The following is a 21,068-nucleotide window of genomic DNA, read 5'->3' on the forward strand; positions in this document are numbered from 1 at the left end:
TTGGCAAAGAAACTGTTGAGTAGCTCCAAGAAGACTTGGATGCACACGCATCTGAATGATTTATCACCGCACTGGATTCTGCCTCCTTCGCAAGCAATAAATTGGTATCCAAGCGTTATGATACAGATATGTATTCTATGTGTTTGTTTGGTTTCACAGGCAAAGGTGGGATGATGTCGCCGATCTAAATATATCCTGTTTCGTTACGTGATATCTTCAAGTGAGGTGACCTCATTTCGTTAAAAAAGTGACTCCATTTTTACATTTCTGGGAAAGCATCATATGACCCTGGTGTCCCTCCATAAACATACAACGTAGAGGCCAGATATTTCAATATATTGCTGGATGGACATACAAAAAAAAAATCTGAAAAATACATCTTGGAAATTGGATTAGAATTAATTAAATTGCTTGTATTAACCAACACAGAACAAACTATTAAGATCAACCCCTAATAAACAGGAAGTAAGGTGAAAATAACCATCTGAAAATCAATGAACATGCTTTCAAAACCCTAATATGTACAGAGGCAGCCTATTTACAGCCCATGAGCTTATATATAGTTCAAAGAGATGAGTCTTTTTTATGTGCATTACTTTCTTTGTGACATGGGGGTGACCCGAGTTAATGATTTGCGTGCAATTCTTCCCATCAATCCCTGTCAAGTCCTCCTGCACACCAGCTGCATACCATTACTGAGATGGCTCACATTGTGGACGCGTGAGGTAATGAGAGCAGCTTGGTTGAGTCTACTACACACGTACTAAAAATCTAGCCCTGGTTGAAACCACAGGTGGTGCTCAGTGCTGTTTTTGTGCATGATGGAGAAGAGACAGGTCAGCATCAGCGATATGGCCGTACAAGTACCCAATCCTGCTGTGAATGAGGTGTTATAACAACCACGGTGCAAATGTTGTAGATCTTATTTACACTAAATCAGGATGGTGACACATTGGCTAATGATATATTCTAATGGTGCAGCAATATAGAAGCACTTCAAACTCTGTAGCCTTGTTTATGATATTTAATGGTGGACAGTTACATTTAATAAAAAGTGTTTAATGATTTAGGAGCTGACTCATCAATTGGAACGTAAAACTGAAATCAACGACACACAGAAGACAAAGAAAGTGTAAATTGAAAATGTATAAAATTGTTAGAGGACACTGTAAATACAAAGCATATTGTGCAGGGAGCCTTAATGACAGAAAGATATAGGTCCTTCTGTGTTACCTATTCCTTCAGTCATGGCATAGCCATTCCTTTGCCACATTTAGAAAATGTCTTTCATGGTTACCTAATGCTCCTTGTGACACTGTGACAAGGTGATCCACAACCCATACATCATACAACTGCAATGCTACACATGTTTAGCACGAGTCTGCGTCACACAGCTGATTTTGTTTCAAAAGAGAAAATACGCAGATAATTCAAATTTGGATCAGTTCAAAGCTACCAAAAGCAATTAAAATGATCAATGATTTGTCGTTTTAATTAAGTTGTGAATAATTACTTGCTCTCTACTTGATAAAGACGCCTGTGACAGCTCCACCATTGATTTAAGATCTATAATCAACAGGTTCTACAGCGGGACGACGTCATGGACTCTGCATGATGATCTGTAGAAATCCAGTGAAAGAGCAGGTGCAGCCTCCTGACTCTGTGAACATCCTGCACTGAATACAAGTGGCTGTCTCTTCGTCTTCTTCTCTGGTCACGACCTTTAGATGCTTGCATGAGTTGAACCATAAAATAAATTGCATTGCTAATAAATAAAGCTTGACAGTCACTGCCATTTCAAAGAGTATATGTTTTCACGGCGGTCCCTCTGCATGAGACATTATCTAATTAGAGCTATTCTCACCAGAAAGTGCTTCACAGAGTGTTCTTCGGACGACACACATGCATCAAAAGTGTCGGTATTGAGCATGAAGAGTGAAATTGGAACAAGTTGAAAAACAGTGTGACGAACAGGGCACTTTGAGGAGGTGTTGAAAGATGAGTTAGTAGCAAGCGCTGCTGGAGGTGGTGTCATGCAGATGCCTGTCCCCATCGATGCATTGGAAAAGTGACATCAACATCAACAGTGAAAATGGCTCATTGATGACCAGGGGAGGGCTACACTGTATATAAAGGAGAGAACCGTCCTCGCACCAAAGACTGATCAACAAGTTTGACTTTCCTTGCCGCACTGATAAGGTACCATCTCAACAAAACCTGCCATTCTTTCTCCTGGATATACGGACAGAAACACTGGTAAGAATGGCATGATGGTAGATCAGTTTGTATTGTACAATTGGTAATGATAAAGAAAATATTGTGAGAAAGTGTTAAGTTGGGAGGCAATGAAATAAGTTTTCTAACCCATATTTGACTTCATTTGTTTCAGTTAGTCAACATGTTTTCTTTGAGGCACTTGGAAACATTGATCCTGATACTTTTCCTCATCGGTCTAAACACAGAGGCTAAACCATTAAGGTAAAAATTCTGTTTTTAATTTGGAAAAAAGTGAAAGAAAGAAATCAAATAATAATAATTCACTTGCCTGTGTTGACAGTTGTATTTTCTATTTCCACAGAAAGAGAAGCATTAGTGAGGTGCAGCTCATGCACAACGTTCGGGAACACAAACAAGTTGGAGACAGACAGGACTGGCTGCAGGAAAGGTTAAAGGACATTATTGTTCCCAGCGCCAAACCACAACATGGACAATCACAGAATATCAATAATATTTTCCCAAATGATGTGCTCGGATCGAACTCGTGGAAGAGCTGAATGTTTGCACTCCTGTATGAAATATCTGAGGATCCGACAGTGAAACTAGTTTTTCTAGCTGTTTTGCTTCCATATGTTTGTATGTCTTTTTTCATTGTTAATTTATTTTGTTAATTTATTTATTGAAGCTTTTACTTATTCTTTTGTTTTATTTTATTTTTTCATCTCGTCTATTTATTTTTTTACTTTTATGTTCCAAAGTTTAAATTATCTTTCATTCAACCAATTTGTTTACATTCTTTGGCAATGTCTAACAATAGGACTAAAGTCAAGATCTCAGGCCATCATATGGAAGAAGAACTAGGCTTTTGAGAAGATTTTATTAAAGGACCAGTATGTAGGATTTAGTAGGATCGGGCAGTGAGGTTGTTTGCTTTGTCCGTTCTGCGTTACTGGAACATGGTTGTGCAACATGGACAACTCTGTGGAAGAGGAAATGCTCCTTGTAGATATAAAAGACTAATTTTAAGGTAACAAAATCACAAATATTTTTAATACATATTAAGATTTATTATCATATATTATTGTAATATTATCTTAAACACTATATTCCATTTCTGCCTATAGATCACCGAGATCCTGCACACTGGTCATTTTATAAGTTAAACGTTATCTAATACTCTCCTGCCTCGACTACAGGAGTCAAAATTCACTATTTTAAAATATTTTTTTTACTGTATATTGTAACATGTAAATAAGGACCAACTCAACAGCTAGTCTTACATATTGTTTCACTTGCACAACATCCTTTCAAAGTTACTAACAGGGACAGGAATGACTTGACGGTATTCTAGTTCTAACTGCAATGATCTTTTTTTGCGTGTGCCTGTAAGGTTGTCCTCTCTTCTTCTGATCCTGCAAATGTCACTAAATTATTTATACAAAACCTCTTCTGAATAAATCTCTGTTGGAACTCCCTCACCTCACTCTTTTCTGATAATCCTGTAGTTTGTTTATCCACAATGCTGTGAGCAGTTGACTTCACTGTTTTCCTGTGACCCTTCATGAGCCGAAAAAAGTAAAAGTGAGATGTTTATTGAGTCGAGAAATTGTGCATGATATTCATTATCTTAAATTGAATAACATATTAGCAACTTGCGTCATTTCAGCATATCACAACATTCCTGAGTAAATAAATCCAAACGATCGTGATGTCGCAGAATGTAATCTAGAGCATTTCTTCCCATTTACATAATCTGTATCTCTAAGAAAATATCTGATAAAACATCCAGGGTCTAATGATGCAATAGTTGAAATTGATTTAATTAATTCCGACTTTTCCCCGTACAACAATCAAATGTCTGATGCTGATCTGTTATTTTGGTTTTAGCTCACATTGAACTTCTAACACTCAGGGCCATATTGAGAGCTTTAGGACTTTTTCCCATCTCACCACAATACATAGAGAACCTTTTTAACCCAGTAAATTAATTTGCGTGTTCCTACCTTATACGACAGGCTTTCTTGCCTTCCTTAAAATAAAGACAACGATATTAGATATTAGCAGAGCTTTCTCTCACCACTCTGACTCTCTTTAAAAAACTCTTAGCTGACGTTACAGAAGCTGGCTCTATTGATTTATTCCTCCCCGTCTTACAATTGTCCATAAACTTATTTGGTGGCATTCTTATATAGTTTAGACAGGGTTACTATAATTAGAAAACCTAATGCCATATTTTCTATGCAAAGGGGATGTAGCACATCATGTAGTTATGGTGCTCTCAACATCAAATATAATGCAATTATGTAAATGTTTGCGGAAATATTTCCTCACCACCTTCTGTTAAGCCTATCACTGCTTAGCAGTATGCCTTCCTGGATATCTAGAAAGGTCTGTCCTCTTCTGTCCCCCGACGCCCTGTCGTTTGTGAGCTGCTCTGGTCACCCAGGGATGTCTTTAAGGGCTTGGCCTGGTTCATCTGCAAGATCCCCCGGCCATTCACCAGGTCTTTCAATAACTGATATTGGTCCAACAAGCCTATTACTGGACTCACAATATCTATTACTCCATATTAGTGGCTTTTTTGCATGGTTTTTGAAATCCCTCTTCAAAGTCTTTATAATTTTTGTAAAGAAATATCTGTATCTTTATATCTCAGACCATAGAAAAGACAGGTGTTAAAAAGCAAGAGAAACATTATGGGAAGATGCTGCTTGATTTATTTTCAGATTTCAACATTTTCTCAGATTAAAAGCAAAGCAAACCTAATTTTTCCTTGCAACTGCTGTTTTCCACTAGGAATATAAAACCACTAGAGATTATGAAGACTTTCCGCTTCAGCAGCTTTTGTAGCCTTACAAAAAGCATATAGCCAAATATCGCGAGACCTGCCAGGGTCGCTCAAGTCTCGATTTCCTTTTTAGGAAAAAGTTAAACTGGTTTCACCAGCTGTTAAAAACAGGTCAGCTTCATTCAAAAGATTTTCATTTTTAAATTAAATCCATTCTGTGGACAAAGCTAACGAAATTAGCAAATTTGGCAAAAGATTTAATTTCCATCTTCGTGTCTGCGTCAGCACGTCAAGCCACTAACGGTTGTCACGTTGGACGTCAGCAGGGTGAGTGTTTTGAAAGGAGATGCTGGTTAGCTGCTGAGCTATTTGGATTACACTACAGCGGAAAACGTAGCTAACTGGGTAGCTATTTCATTTTATATTTTGCTATATTTGCCTAGAATATGACGGCTTTCATGTCAGGACTGTTGGGAAAATTTAATTTGCCAAACAGCTGTCTCAGAATATTATAATAATAGTGTTATATCGTACCGCTAGCAACGCCAGCTAATGTTAGCTAGCTAGGTATGCTAACACGGGATGCTAGCTAACATAATCGCAGGCTGAGTCAGTCTGAGAGCAACATTGACAAGACATTGTTCTGTTATCATCAGATATTCAATGACCATGATAACCGCGGCCATCCATCGTCGTTAACATACAAGTCGACAGCACACTTAACGTTAAAGTCCCTGACAAACTATTTTGGTAACGTTAGCTGATAGCAGTTAGCCCGCGGTGTGCTAACTTAGGTGCTAGATCGAACTGACTTGTTGATTTCGCCATTAGCCAGATTATGAACGGTGAAAGATCCAGACCGGACTCCCCTCTGTACGGGTGATGGCAGCGAGTCTGCAGTCATATGACAGTAACTCCAGTGACACCGAAAACTGGGAACGAAAAGCAACAAGCCGACCTCGCAAACTCTGCAAGCATTCGAGGTGAGCCAGCTGAAGATCTGTCAGACATCATGGGAAAGATCCATAGCAGCAATTTAGTGTCACTCACTGTCAAAACAGTACTGATGCTGGATTATAGATTAGTCACGCATTAGTTTTTTAAATCTTGGAATTATTATATGAGACAATAAGACATAAAAGTCGAAATTGTTAGGTATTGTTCAAAGCTGTTTCAGCTAGGTTAGAATGTATCCAAAACATCTGTTCATCACAGTCTGTATGCTGCGTATGGGTTCTGTCTTATATTAGATGAAAAGACGTACCTTTACTGTACACTTAAACATGTTTGTAAAGATAATTTCAAAGCAACAAATAGTATAATTTAGGAATAAATCAAGATACACAGTGACACAAAATTAATTTGTCAAATTAATGGTCAAAAGTTCGTACCTCCTGAAATACCACTGGCTGTAGGAGGACATTATTGGTAATGTCACAGACCAATTGGCATGACTGCTTTAGTGTAACACTGAATTAAAATGTTGGATTGTCCCAAAACAGACATCCACACTTGGGTATTTTTTTTTTTATGCATTTATGACCAATATGGAATTATCATGGCTGATACTAATTATTGGAAAACAAGGAAACTCAAAAACAATACTTGTGACCTATATTTATTTGCAGTAAGAACAAAAAAATGTTTTAACAACTAGTGATGGAATAAAATACCATTTACTCAAACATTACTCTTAAGTACACTTTTCAGGTAGTATATTTCAAAACTATGATTTATGATATGTCATAATATCTGTGCAACTAATGACGACATTAGTTTCCAACATGGAAATGTAGTTTTTGAAAAGTACATCATGTCTCAGCGTCTTCGACTCAAACAGTATAATAGACTAAAAAAGGCAGGAGGAGCTAAGACTTGTCTGTTTGGTCTGAACCGGGGGGGGGGGTCTGATCACATGTTACCTGGTTACCTCACGTGTTAGCTGTGCCTATCACCTCTACCCTTTCTCCCTTTCTTGTAATTATTAAGGTGTAAGCTGATGTTTTCTGTTGGTAAGCAGATTTGACCTGCCAGAGACAAATATTAAATGGAGAGTTGCGAAGTTGACTGTCCTATGTCTTCTGGCACATTTGCAATCTTTCTACGCCTGAGTTAAGGTGTACCTCTGTAACTGCTTACAAGGTTTGATGTGATCACATAAGAAGTGTTTTAAAGGCTCAGGCATTTCTGGTTTGGATTTTCGTTAGCTTAAACATCAAAGGGGGTGGCAGTGTGATTGTGCTGCATTCTAAATGTGTGCGTGTGTGTGTGTGTTCTATTTACGGAATGTGGCAGGTCTGGTTGTTATGTGTAAGGCCTCATATGTAAGCTTGTTGAAGTGAATGTTCCCTTTATATGTTTTGTGTGAACAAGTAATTTAATAGGGTTAATACTTCCCTTAATGTTGTGGCTAGTGATGTAAGTGATATCTTGTTTTTGTAGATGTGTTTTGTTTTTGTTTTTATAACTTGATTCTGTTAACAATTGCACAATGATGTTAACATGGTTAACAAGCGCTCTGAGATTGTGTGTACAACATCTGTACAGCTCTGGAGTCTGTCCACCTGGAATGTATGTGCCAGTGTGTTATAACTTCTTAGCAATGGAATAAAAATATCTTAGTGGCCCTTAGAAAGAGAGATGAAGGTTAAGTATGCTTTTGTCTTGTAAAGCAGCAGCCAGGCCCGAGCATCTCGAGTGGAGGCTGAACAGAGGAAGATGAGCCTGCATGGTGCCAGTGGAGGCTGTGAACGCTCACGTGACCGCCGCCGCTCCAGCGATCGCTCCAGGGACTCCTCACACGAGAGAGAAGGCCAGCTCACCCCCTGCATTCGCAACGTCACCTCACCGACCCGCCAGCACAACAGTGGTGAGTGTGCATGGAAAGAATAGAGGGCTTATATGGATGTCATGTAAGGTCCACAGCTCTTGGCAGCTACTGTTGAGAACAGCTGACTGCATTTATCAACTTAAATTTCAGACATGGTTTATGTCTCTGCTGTTTTAGACTGTAAATGGAGCAAGTCAGCACTAATCCACCTGTTAGTGTTTAAGCCAAGCTAAGTAGTTTGCTCGTCTGGATGTAAGACATGTTATGAGTGGGGCCTTTTCTAGTCTGGCTGTTTTAGATCACCATAGATCAAATGGATGCCAAAGATGGTAGCAAGATGCTCAATAATGCTTCACATGAACACCAAAGAAAATGTCAATCAATCAGTCGTTACTTTTCTCTGATGGGATGTCGTACTGCCTGTCTGTCTGTAGACCGTGAACGAGATGGTGGCTCATCATCGAGGCCTAGTAGTCCTCGACCTCAGAGAGTTTCTCCGAGTGGCTCCAGCAGCAGCGGGGTGGTGAGCAGCCGCAACAGCAGCCTGTCCAGCACTGAAGGCACATTCAAAAGCTTGGGAGTTGGAGAAATGGTTTTTGTCTATGAGAATCCCAAGGAGGGAGGAGCGAGTGCCACCGTCGGGAACCGAAACATTCGGACTTCAGAAAGAGTCACTTTGATTGTTGACAACACACGCTTCGTAGTTGATCCTTCCATCTTCACTGCACAACCCAACACAATGTTGGGCAGGTACTATTATTTGCCTTTTCTGATTATAGCCACATCAACTTAAAGTATTGCAATAATCAGTAACCTATACATCAAATGACCGTGCATAGAAATGTATAAATGTTGGATTTTCATTGTCTCTCTTTCAAAGATTAAACCAAAACTTCTTTATTTCAGAATGTTTGGATCTGGAAGAGAACATAATTTCACACGGCCCAACGAGAAGGGGGAGTACGAGGTGGCTGAGGGCATTAGCTCAACGGTTTTTCGAGCAATTCTGGTCAGTTTCTCTTTTTATATTGATGATGGTAGACTACAAATTAGACAAATTTTACAGTATAACAATACAATTCAATAGCAGCACAAACTACTTTAAAGCCACCAAAAAATCTATACATTAAGCATCACCTCTCTTTGGAGGTGTCTACAAAAGATGAGCATTATAACCTTCATAAAGAAGGGATTCATAGCAGGGCTGTTTTGTGTTGCCTGCATGACATTCAGCTATGGACATCTAAGAGACTGACTACTGATTGTAGATGTACTGATGTGTAAAGTGCTTGACAGACTTAAATAATCAACCTCAATTGTTATTGGCTAATTATAAAAAACATTTATTGGTAAAAAGGTTAAACTTAGTCTTAAAACTACCAACTCTAGAGCTGGCTTTAAAATATGGTGGTTTGGCAGAGTAGTAATTTTATTATTTTCAAACATAGTGTATTCTCCAGAGAGAGCGAGACCTGAGAACACAATGTTTGATCAGACCCGTCAGGTGCACTGGAGCATCCAGTGAAAATGTTTATCCTTTGACAGGTTTTTGGGAGCGTGTGCAACCAAAATAGTTGGCCTGGAGCCCTGATACTACATAGTAACAGTCTTAAAACTTGTGTCTTATTTCCTGGCTGACTGCATGTTACCCGTGGCCTTCTGACAATCGCCTTGTAACTGTTTGACAGATTGAGTAATTAATGTGTTTTGTAACAAGTCTCACCTGCTGAACTCTGTCTTCCATTAGATGGCAAAATGTGATACTGAAAAAAGATACTGTTACATAGTTGGATTTTATGATCTTTCGTTAATAACTTTAAGCCCTTGTTAAGTCTGGACACTTAATTTTTTTAAGTATTTCTTAATGTTATGACTCAATGGATTAGCACAATGTTTGAAATGACTACCTTCTATGTGATTTCTGTGTAATTGACAGGATTACTACAAATCTGGGATAATCCGCTGTCCTGATGGAATCTCTATCCCTGAGTTGCGGGAGGCGTGTGACTATCTATGCATCTCCTTCGACTACAGCACCATCAAATGCAGAGACCTCAGTGAGTATGACCTCTGGGGCGCTGACGCACATAGTGTTATCCATTAACAGTGGCAGTTTGAGTCAGCTCGGACAAAAAACTGCCTTGTTACTTTCAGCCTCTATAACTTAACAGAAAACAAAACATGGCAAGCAGAAAAGAAAGCACATAATCATGAATCTATTATATTATTGGTTTAAATATTTATTAATGTACTCTAAGGCTTTGCACAAGTTTCAACTCGTGGTTGACAGTTTAAAGAGGTTCACATCTTCGAGCTGACCATCTCAATTTCCTTTCCTCTCAGGTGCCCTGATGCACGAGCTGTCCAATGACGGAGCTCGGCGACAATTTGAGTTTTACCTGGAGGAAATGGTTCTGCCTTTGATGGTGGCCAGTGCCCAGAGCGGGGAGAGGGAATGTCACATTGTAGTCCTTACTGATGATGATGTGGTTGACTGGGATGAAGAATATCCACCACAGATGGGAGAAGAGTATTCGCAGAGTGAGTACACACTAGTACAGATTAGAGACACACAGGTCTGCACATACACAAAAGACAGATATGTGATTAATAAATGCCGTTTTGGTTTGTTCTCTTTGCAGTCATCTACAGCACAAAACTGTACAGATTTTTCAAGTATATTGAGAACCGAGATGTTGCCAAATCAGTCTTAAAGGAGAGAGGATTAAAGAAAATAAGACTGGGCATTGAAGGTAAGTTGAACCCTCTAATGATAAATATAGGTGTTTTAATCTGTCCTGTCAGATGAGTGAGCTTCTAGTGAAATGCTTATTATTCAGACAAGTCACAGATTGAGATGCTGAAACGAAAACCTCTGACTCAGAAATCAATCCAGTGGTTTCATTAATAGCACTGCAGAATACTACATTGAAAGTAGTGTTTATTTTGGGCAGCAAGGCTTTCATGAGACAACTGTCATCCAGTATAAAGGCAAAGGAAAGATGCATTAAAGACAAATATGGCTGTTGCAAATTGTGTATTGTAGGAAAAATGTTAAAATGCTTTAAAAAAAGCATCAGTTATTTAGAGTCTGACCCCAAATGGATGAAAGTGATACAGGAGGAGTCAAACATCCACATTAACGATGTTGTGTTGAATAAAAAAAAAAAATCCTGTTTCACGGTTGATTGGGCCGAGTATGCTACTTAAAGATGCTAGTCGTAATGGACAGAAGTAGACACAACTATATCAAGTTTGTAAATACAGAAAATGTTTAGACATTTCGGTTTCATGTATTGCAATATTTAAGGCATAGTTATTCCCCCAAGTGTGAGTGTGTTATATTGGATAAAAATGCCTAAAGATAATGCTTTAATCTTTCCTTATTCAATGTAATATGTTTCTGCTGATCGGTTAACAGGTGGACATTACAAGTGAACTGATAAAAAGGGATTTCATTTTCTTTGATTTGGAGTTACCAATCAGATCAAAATAAATCGAGATTTACAACCCAACTATTGTCACAGTGAAAATATCAGAACTTTCTCTAAGCACTGAACTGTCTTTAGTATATTGAGCACTTCTCCTACTGGTTAATCAGCTCTTGTCCCATGATTCTAGTGTTTTTGTATTCAAGTGAACAAGACTCCGTAACAAACTATGTAAATGACTTGTCTACACTGTTCCTTCATAGGCTATCCTACATATAAAGAGAAAGTCAAAAAACGACCAGGAGGTCGTCCAGAGGTCATTTACAACTACGTCCAGAGGCCCTTCATCCGCATGTCCTGGGAAAAAGAAGAGGGTAAAAGTCGGCATGTGGACTTCCAGTGTGTTAAGTCAAAGTCCATTACCAACCTGGCGGCGGCAGCAGCTGACATCCCCCAGGACCAGCTGGTGGTGATGCACCCTGGCCCCCAAGTGGATGAACTGGACATCCTGCCTAATCACCCACCCAGTGGGAATCACTACAGCAACAACTACTCCAATGAGCCTGACCCTGATGCACCTTCACCTGCTGTCTGAGGACACACAAGTCCTCTTTTCAATGCCTCTGCCTCTCTCCGCCTCCCCTAGTCCTCCTCCCAGCATGCTGCAGCATGGAGCGCCAGGGGCACCATAACCATATTGCCTTGACACCTCCTTTGCAGCCTTAGAGCCTCAAGAACCTGGTTGACTGTAGAGAATGAAAATGAAGGACATAAGACTGGTGAAAAGAAGTGTTCACTATTATTTCGATTTTGTTTTTTACTTGACCAAAGGAATTTATTTTTCTGTTTGGGGGGGATCAGTAAAACACTTATAATTATTATTATTATTATTATTGTTATCATTATGAACATTATTATTTGCAATGTTATTGTACCTTAATTTGATGGGTTTGGCTGAGCACTTGTGGTGTCATTGTTTTCTTGCAGGTTTTATTTCACTCATTAGTTTGATTTTTGATTCTCTCGGGTGGCCTAACTACTAAATGTGCTTTGGGGGGAAGGAGACAAGAAAATGGAGAAAATCTGACTTTATGATCATGGAGTAAATCAGTCATCACCGCCTAGTGTCAGAACTTCTCTCAGATGTCTTTGAATCTTGTAATTGGGTATGTAGTCATTGGCTGGATCTAATATGTGATGTTATGCTCCTCCCGCAAGATATTAAGCAGAGCACAGGCTGTTGTGATCAGAATCTTTTTGTGCAAAGCTTGAAATTGTTGTTTAAAAATAAAACCTCAAATCATCGAATAAAGACATCAAAACAACATGTTTGTTTGTTTATTTGATCCTTGATTGGTGATGCCTGGTGACTAGCCTGTGACAGGAGCGAAGCCACGTGTTATGAATAAGAAAGGAAGTGAGTGAACAGTGCTTTGTGCTCAAGAGGGAAGTCTTAACCAGAATAGATCACAGTCTTGCATATTTTCTTTTTCCCAGTGGATAGAAGTCAACGAGACAATGTGCTGCTGGTGTGCATTTGGCACCAAGGGAATACCAGAATCAAACCCAAAAAGAACTTTTATCTATGGACATGATCTGGTTTAGATTTGGATTAAATGAAAAGTAAAGCAATTTGAAAATTAATACATCTTGGCTCTAACATTAAGTACAGATTATGTGCTTTATCCAGTAGGTGCAGAAGCAAAAACCAAAGACAGATTAAATGCCAAAAGCAAATCCTTTGATTCTTGTTTTAATCAGAGAGATTGATGTCCTCACACTATTATAGCCTTATCGGACAAATAATGACTGGCTACATCTTAATTACTGCACAGGTAAACTAACAGAGGTTATTCACACAAAGACAGAACTTTTGACATTTCTCTTATTTTGTTTTAACTCCCTGAAAGGTTCTTTTAACTCTTCTTATGGCAAAGAGAATAAACCTTTGTTCTGAAGTAACACAAATGGTATCTAGAAACAGTGTATTAGTGTGGTCATAGTAACCAGCCTTCTCAGTAATATGTTCGGTGGCAGATATGTAGGCCACTCAAGAGATGATCACACCAGTTGCCTCTTTTTCTTCTCTTCGTCCATTTTCTCCTCGCGTCAGATGAGACATCTCCTCCAACACCGGCTGGCCCTCTGAGATCACAGTGGACATGTCCATCCTTTCACCGGTAAACAAACAAGGAGTTGATTATGAAAGTAAATAATCTGCAATATTTGGTTTCTCTATTTTTCATTTCATATGCTCATCTTGAGGGGGAGTGTGTTCAATTTTCTACCTTTCTCGTATGAATCATTACACGTTGAATGGAACTAAGAAGACAAACAAAAACGAATGTCAACATTAGCCGAGAGATAGATATACCTCTGGATATCCAACAGTTCCTCTGCAATCATCTGCCCAGTCCTCCCAGCGCCTGTCCTTGTTCCAGCCTCTGTTAGGACACCCGTCCTCCCTTCATCTGTGACAAGAAGAGGCTGTAACCTCTATTACCTGCTGCTTTGCTTTGTTGGTTCAGAATAAACACAAATGCCCACAGGAAAGGGCTTTGTCACTCCTGGCATCAGTGCAGTGGACAGCTGATAACTGCTCTCAGGTGTGTCAACTGGAGTACTATGGAATATCTCAACAGAGAGTATACAATGCAACAACACATAAAACAATAGCTCTATGTGGTAAGCCTGGGTGGCAATCTAATGCTTCATAATAAGGACAGATATCATACAACAGGATTATAAAACATGACGTCATTTTTTCAGCTAAAAAGGAAACGTTTTTCTTACGTGACCACAGTGCCGGTAGAGACAATACACTCCACCTCTTTGGTCCAAGGGTTCTTGAAACCGCTTCTCACCGTGATGAATGAGCCGTCTTTCATTTTGAACTTGTAGCAGTTGGTATTGATCTTCTCTCTCGTCTGTAGCACTTAAAGCAAACAGCAGCAGAGAGGGACAAGGACAGGTAATGGATGAACTGTCCACAGGTGAGATGAATTACGGCGCTATTTTCACACATTGCTTCATTCTGCTACAGAAACTGTAATGTCACAGCACATTTATCAGTGTAATCACCGTACATGGAAAGCAGAGTCCTATAGCCATACTGTAGATATTTGCAAGAACAGTTAATCAGGTGTGGCGTCATCCCTTCTGTTAGAAGCATACCTTACCTTTCCTGTGACATTCTGATAAATGAGCAATATCGTCTTCATGAAAGTATTCGTAAAATGAGGTTCCCAGCAGCTCTTGAGGTAAATAAGCCAAAATGGCGGCGGTCCTTATAAAGAAAAAAAAAACAAAACACATGTTCACTTGGAATTTTGTCTTCAGTTTATTTAAGTGCTAATTAAATTTGCAATCTGGAAAATATGTCCAGAATTCCAAGGTGGCTCTTAAAATATAGGGGGCAGTATGCCCTCAGAGTAACCAACAGCTGTTGCTCTTTGTAGAGACACTTTATTGATCAAGAAATTACAATCTGAAAACTGATTGCTAAGATATGTTATGTACATTATGTACATGAACAAATTCAAGTTTATTCTAAATGTGCTGTTGTAAAAACAGGTGTTGTGGTAAAAGAACTGACCTGTGATCCACAAAACCAAACATTCCGTCAATAGCATGACGTGAAACAAACTCTATGGGCTTGCGCTTGATGTGATTCGGCACCTGCTGAGAAACAGCACGTGGATGCAACCGACCGACAGCCACCAGACAGCTGAAGTTACATCCATCATTGTCCAGGTTATCAATTTCATACAGATCCACTGCAGCGGCAGACCGTCTTGTTTAGTATTCAGTGCTGCGAATGGTGCAGAAGGCCTTACAATCAGCTGTGAATAAAGGAAAAGTGGTCAGGTGTAATCTGAAATGATAAGTAATACTACTGTGTGAGCATCAGACTTTGACCATTCTGCTAAACACAGCATATTGTTTAAATAATGGATGCTACCATTTATTTTTGAACAGCTGGACAAAAAATCCTCATCTTCCATATTTTTGTTGTATTTCATCCTGCAGAAAAATGAGCTTCTGACGCCAGAACACGGTCTTACACAACTTGGGCTGATATCTGAAGAGAGAGATGTGTGTCGGGAGAAAAGTATTTATGGTTATATTTAGTTATTGTTGATTACTTTTTGCATCGATGATTCTTTCTTGTGTGCGGGTAACCGCTGTGGACAGTTGCTCCTTCACCACGCTAATGTCTTTAGGATGCAGGTAATCAAAGAGACTCTGTCCAATCAGGTCATTCTGAGGACAGACAGACGGACTTTAAAAGGAGGACTGACATTACACAGTTCAGTGCACACCAAAGTGAATTCAAATGATTGGCACAATGAAAAAAGATTTCAGTTTTTTTTAAAACATAACAGAAATACTGAACAGCACCTACATGGCTGTAGTTCAGGATCTTGAACACCGATTCAGAAACAAACAGTATTTTCCCTTGATGACAGTCAACAACAAACAGGAAGCCATCAGCTGCCTGTGGACGACAGAGGAGGTGAGACAGAAGACTGGACAGCTCAAGGCTAACATATTTTAACGTCTAAATGACAAAATTGGAAAACCTCTCAAGTCAGAGCTGATCCATAGCACAAAATAAGATTGGAACTGTAGTGTGAATACAGCCTAACCCTCAATCCTAAAGCTTTTGAATTGAGGCACTGATTCAGCTGATCTAAAACTGAGGGGGGAGTTTGGTTCAATAGCTTAAAGACTACAACCATACAAGCATCATCCCCTGTGTTTTAAATCTGAACTGTATTACTGTTGACAACATTCGATCCTCAGATCTGAGAGGTGTTGGAGCAGAATAACAGCATATGAGTTCAGTCATTTGAAGCAGAGCCAGACCGTGATGTTCTCAGAACATCCACATCAAGTCTCATGATCCTTGTTTTCTAATTATAATCCCCCCAAATAATATATTTTTATATATTATATATATAATAGTATTTATAATATTATTTATTATATATATAATATTATTTATTTTTAATAAAATAATTTTAATAAAATACCTAAAACTTCCATTCATTGATTTATAGCCACTTGGGGACAGCGTCAAACACTAGCAGCACTACTTGGACAATAAAGCATCATGAGGTTACCACACTTCTTATCTAAATAACTGTACATGGCAGATATTTGTGATAAATGCAATACTGAGATAATATATATCGTACTCAAACATCCCACCAGAAACTTACAAGAATCTGCAATACATTGTGTAATACAAAACAGCATCTAGCTGCTTTATGTACAACTTGAGTTGCATGAATTGTTTATTGCTGTAAACATGTTTGATGTAAAATTAACAACTACAATAGATAAATTTTTGCGTTCTTTATCCACAATGGTCAACCTACCCTCTGTATCATATGTTTTAGCTCCTCGTCTGAAAAGAACACAGGTTTGGGATTAACTTCTGTGTAATAGTTGACAGCAGAACCTCAGAGACAAAAAGTTAATCAGCTGTTTAAATGGATGTTTATGTTGGACAGCCATACGCAGGACGGAGAGTTTGTTCAGTTTGCGTGATTTACTCTTACACGTAGGCAATAATGATGCCAGCTCATCTATAAAGCTGTTCCTCTTGTCCCTGCGTCTCTTCTCTGACTGTGACTCCTCCTGTAACACAAACAGGAAGGAGATCGTTTAGACTGTTGCCTCCATGCTGTCAGGGTTCATATGAGAACAAAGGCAGCTGTGGTCACCTGGCCTTCTTATTGCAGCCTTGATGGTTGTCACCAACCCTGTTGAAATATTGATAGAGTATGAGGAGCTGTACAGGCCATAAATCATTCTGGCCTTCACGCATGACATACTGTATTTAACTGTATTTCCCCGTTCCTTTTGTTGCCACAAGAAAGAAAATCCCTCTGCACTTTTTTTGTCTCTCTCCCACCTCTTGACAAATAAATGCTAGCAAATAATTATGATAAAAATGATTAACTCACATTTTACAAATTCCAAAAAACAGTAAATGATCGTTTTCCACATGACACACAAAACAAAATGATAAAGTGCTGATAGTTTAGTACCAAACTTTATGACTAAAACTTCATAAGAATACATTATTACAATTGACTAAACAAGTGCACTGAACATAGTATGATGTCTAACTAGATAAATGGCTGATCTGGTCGTAAGCAATGTTCTTACATATGACTTACATATAGTAGATTCCTTTTCTTCTGAGAGAGAAGGTCTTGGTGGAGATGCTGAGCAGGTTTGTTGATCGTGAGGATGTGAACCTGCTCATCTTAGCTGAAACTTCCTCTTGTCCATTTGAAGATGACTTCATGGGATATTGTTACATTAAACGCAGTTAAAACTATTAGATTTAAAATTTAGAGCAGCATGGACAGATTTAAGGGAGTTGCAGCATCAATGTATTTTTGTCCTCTGTGGTGGACGTGAGTGCGAGACCTCTACAGCAAATCAAGCACCATTTATGTGATCTATCTCAGTCCTGTTGGCTCTCTGTTGATGTAACACACATGGGGGTGTGACTAACATCTCCTGTCTTTGCTTATAGGAATTTTAGCAAACAGGTTCTATAGCAGTGAGGGAGGGAAGTTATCAAACTTTCAATAATCTGTTTTCTGTTCCGAAAAAAGATGTTGTTGGGTTGTTAATGAGAGTCTTACTGATAAATTCATCAGACCTACGTAGATCGTGCATCCCTACCAAACTGATGCCTTACAGTGTACCTTTTTTTGAATAAAAGACTGACCTGATAATGAACAGGATCTGATGTAACTGATGTGAAAAGAATCCTCGTTGGTTATGCAAAAGGTCTACATTTGATTTGTCAATTAGAAACATTTTCTTTCCCTTGAGGATGAACATTTGCGCTTTTGAAAAAATGTTTCATAAACACAATTTAAGATTTATCAAAGTGGTATCCAAAAAAAGAGAGATTGAGCCTTAAGACAAAACAGGTTGAACAGAGAGAGAACAGATGGCAAGAGGAGTAATTGCACACCTGTTTTCACATTATCAGAGTCAGTCATATGAGCTTTTTGTTCCCACCGGGGATTAAAGCATCATTTTGTCCCTCCAGTTTCCAGCACAACATCCTCATATTACTAAACATCATAATCCCTTTTCAACATTGTTATTGGCTTTGTTTTTAACTGTTACTGTTGTATAACAGCATCTCTGGGTTTTGTCACATGAAAGTCTTTTTAAGAGATCCGTCGAGTCTATCCAATGCAAAAGCAAGAAAACACGAGCAAATACAGAACAAAATGGAGCAGAGAACAACACAACATACAGTAGGTTTCTGGGGGAAATGAAACTGATAGAGTTATTGGAAAAAGCTGTCAAACCTCCATGGAAGCTGTTGTTAACCCTACAAATTAACATCATTCGTAGAACCAGAATGTAAATGCGTGAAAAAAGTAATAAGGGCCTTGCGTGCGATTTAACTGAATAGTTAGCCGGGGCTGATAAACCCTGTACACCCACTGTTGAGGGAAGCACCCACTCATTCTTTGGATAATAGACACAAGACAGGGCATTCAGATTGGATTGATTTGATGAAATGTGTTAGAAAAATGAGCAATCTCCCTCTACTTTCATTTCACTCAAGGTAAAATGCTTCTTAAATGGCCTTAAATGGGGGGGGGGGGTCTCGACAAAAAAGAGACAGACTTTGATGCCACCGCCTAACAGACCACGATGATCTGGCTGTCAACGTGATTATTAACATCTGTTCGTAGCACCAGTAGTATTGGTAAACCTACAAGTTGATTATTTTCATTGTCAGGACAATAAGAGAGAAAAGGTAACATATTCAGCAGCCTTATAATCGCAGTTATAAAACAATCAGTTGTCTTCCAAACACAGTTTAAAGCTTTCTAAATATTGTTATGTATCCTTAGGAAAAGAGAATGTCTCGCCAGCAGAGACTTTTGGATCATCACCTCTTCCTACCACACGCTGGCAGTAGAGCACAATAAACAGACGAAACATCTCCACACTGACGAGCTGTACATTCATCTCATCTAACAGGTTTAAGATGTGTCAATGAAATCATTGATCATAAAATGATATATCACCAAAAACAAAACTTCACAATTAACATTCTAATAGCTTGGTAGTTATTGGATGAATGATTAATCAGATGATATTCCCTTGTATAATGGTGCAATGGAAATAGTGTCTGTTTTGGTATCTATCAAGATCTAAGGTGGCAACATATAATAACACACATTACTCTGCAGAAGATATGATATGTATACAAATAAGTTCACCTTTTGAGGTTAGTGATTCAGGTTGGCGAATTTTGCAGTTCCACCAGCTTGAAAGCTGAAAATGTTATCCTAAATTCCTCAAAATGTTATTGGAGAATCAACATCTTACGCATGAGCACCTGTCACACACCTCTGTTGCGAATAAAATCAATAAAGTCTTCTTAAGATCATCCAAAGCTTCACAGCTGTAGATGACAAAACTGTCACTACTGACCGAATTTTCATTTTTGGGTGAACTTCACAACAATTGTGTTGCGATTTCTACACATAACACCTCAGAATATTGTAATTACTCACTACAATGTGTGACCCAAGGGAAAGAGCTGAAAGAATGTCCTCATTGACTGCATGGTGTTATTAAACCCCTTTAGAGAAGCCCAATTTCACTGTAGATTTAAACCAGCCCTGTGTTGTTACTGTTTATATTTGCAGATAGTCCACTAGGAGTCTCTGTGCGCTGCAAATGTTGATCCCCAGTGTCTGTAAATGACAAGGGCTCTAACTGGGCTCAGATAGTCAGACATGATCTCCTCAGACACAGGATATACTGACTCTACCCCAAACTCTCCCGCCTTTTCAGTAAGGAAGATAACATCTAGGGTGGTATCAGTGTTCAAACCAAACCACTTACAAGCTATTTTTCTTGTTCATTTTGCAGAATCAGATACATGAGCATGAACACAGATGACAAAGTGTTGGATCTCAGACATGGTAACCTGTTTACTAGCCTCTGATTGTGTCATTTGACATTGACATTTAGGGCCTTTAGCAGACACTTTTGTCCAAAGCAACTTACAGTAATTCATACATTGACTGTGTAGGGTTTAGTATCTTTGAAAAGCAGACCAGGGGAATCGAACCAGCAACTTTCCAATAACAAGACACTGACTCTACCCCTGAGCCACAGCTGCCCTCAGTCAGTGGACGCAGAATGGCTGCCATTAGCACACGTCAAACACCAAATATATTTGATAATACAAAAAAATACATAATAAAATGGGCAGGAAACCTCCATCCGCACAGAATAATACAATTTAAATGACGAGTGAGAGATTAAGAGTTAGTGAAAGGCAGAAAAATCTTGGAAAGAGTCGAGCAAATATATCATCACAATAAAGCATAAACTGTGGAGCTAAATGTAAGGCATAGATTCAGAAGTGAGTTGTAAAACGAACCACCTTTTGGCTGTTATTCCCCTCTTCCAACAGCTGTGCGAGGACAGACTGTGGCGTCGTCTAATTTAATATAATTCAGGCAGAGAGATGTTAACATGCAACATTATATCTTACTCAACCCCATCCCGATCCAACCATCTGCTCCTTCTGAGGGATAAAGTGTCAGTGTGCCACACATCGACATGAGGAAGTGTGTGGCCTGTTTTTAATGCTGCATTTTCTGGAGTTAAATCAATCATGATGTTATTCATAGTGTTTCCCACAATAAAATTGCAAGGTAGTCACACAGCTTTTGTTTGTTTTTTATTCCACAGTTTATATTTGAGGATGAAGAAGAATATGCTCCAG

At 38.9% G+C, this 21,068-nt stretch overlaps 2 protein-coding genes across 8 annotated transcripts; one reads left to right on the forward strand and one right to left on the reverse strand.

Annotated features, from left to right (window-relative positions):
* The first annotated feature begins 5,149 nt into the window (after positions 1–5,149).
* Positions 5,150–12,591, forward strand: btbd10b (BTB (POZ) domain containing 10b). Of its 7 annotated transcripts, none has more exons than XM_030415168.1 (9): positions 5,150–5,410; positions 5,837–5,988; positions 7,678–7,874; positions 8,270–8,585; positions 8,742–8,844; positions 9,772–9,892; positions 10,179–10,376; positions 10,478–10,588; positions 11,530–12,591. In XM_030415168.1, exons 2-9 carry the CDS (start codon positions 5,888–5,890, stop codon positions 11,859–11,861), a joined length of 1,479 nt encoding a protein of 492 aa, XP_030271028.1. In that variant the 5' UTR covers positions 5,150–5,410; positions 5,837–5,887; the 3' UTR covers positions 11,862–12,591. The 7 variants fall into 7 exon arrangements, with proteins under 7 accessions (XP_030271028.1, XP_030271030.1, XP_030271029.1 ...); XM_030415170.1 differs by having other exon boundaries at positions 7,681–7,874; XM_030415169.1 differs by having other exon boundaries at positions 5,150–5,332.
* A 412-nt stretch (positions 12,592–13,003) lies between these two features.
* Positions 13,004–19,291, reverse strand: LOC115579667 (aryl hydrocarbon receptor nuclear translocator-like protein 1). Its single transcript, XM_075488169.1, is given in 11 exon segments — positions 13,004–13,437; positions 13,641–13,737; positions 14,060–14,201; positions 14,446–14,552; positions 14,862–15,108; positions 15,228–15,365; positions 15,409–15,529; positions 15,672–15,764; positions 16,651–16,734; positions 16,736–16,912; positions 19,226–19,291. Coding segments are annotated over 10 exon segments (1,179 nt in total). The 3' UTR covers positions 13,004–13,437; positions 13,641–13,733.
* Positions 19,292–21,068: the final 1,777 nt, after the last annotated feature.

Source organism: Sparus aurata, chromosome 4 (assembly GCF_900880675.1).
Source record: "Sparus aurata chromosome 4, fSpaAur1.1, whole genome shotgun sequence".
Lineage (NCBI taxonomy): Eukaryota > Metazoa > Chordata > Actinopteri > Spariformes > Sparidae > Sparus > Sparus aurata.

Coding starts and splice junctions, on each gene's coding strand:
- btbd10b (XM_030415168.1), top strand. CDS start 5,888: ATGGCAGCGAGTCTGCAGTCATATGACAGTAACTCCAGTGACACCGAA. Junction 7,875..8,269: donor GACCCGCCAGCACAACAGTG/GTGAGTGTGCAT, acceptor GTCTGTCTGTAG/ACCGTGAACGAGATGGTGGC. Junction 8,586..8,741: donor CCCAACACAATGTTGGGCAG/GTACTATTATTT, acceptor TCTTTATTTCAG/AATGTTTGGATCTGGAAGAG.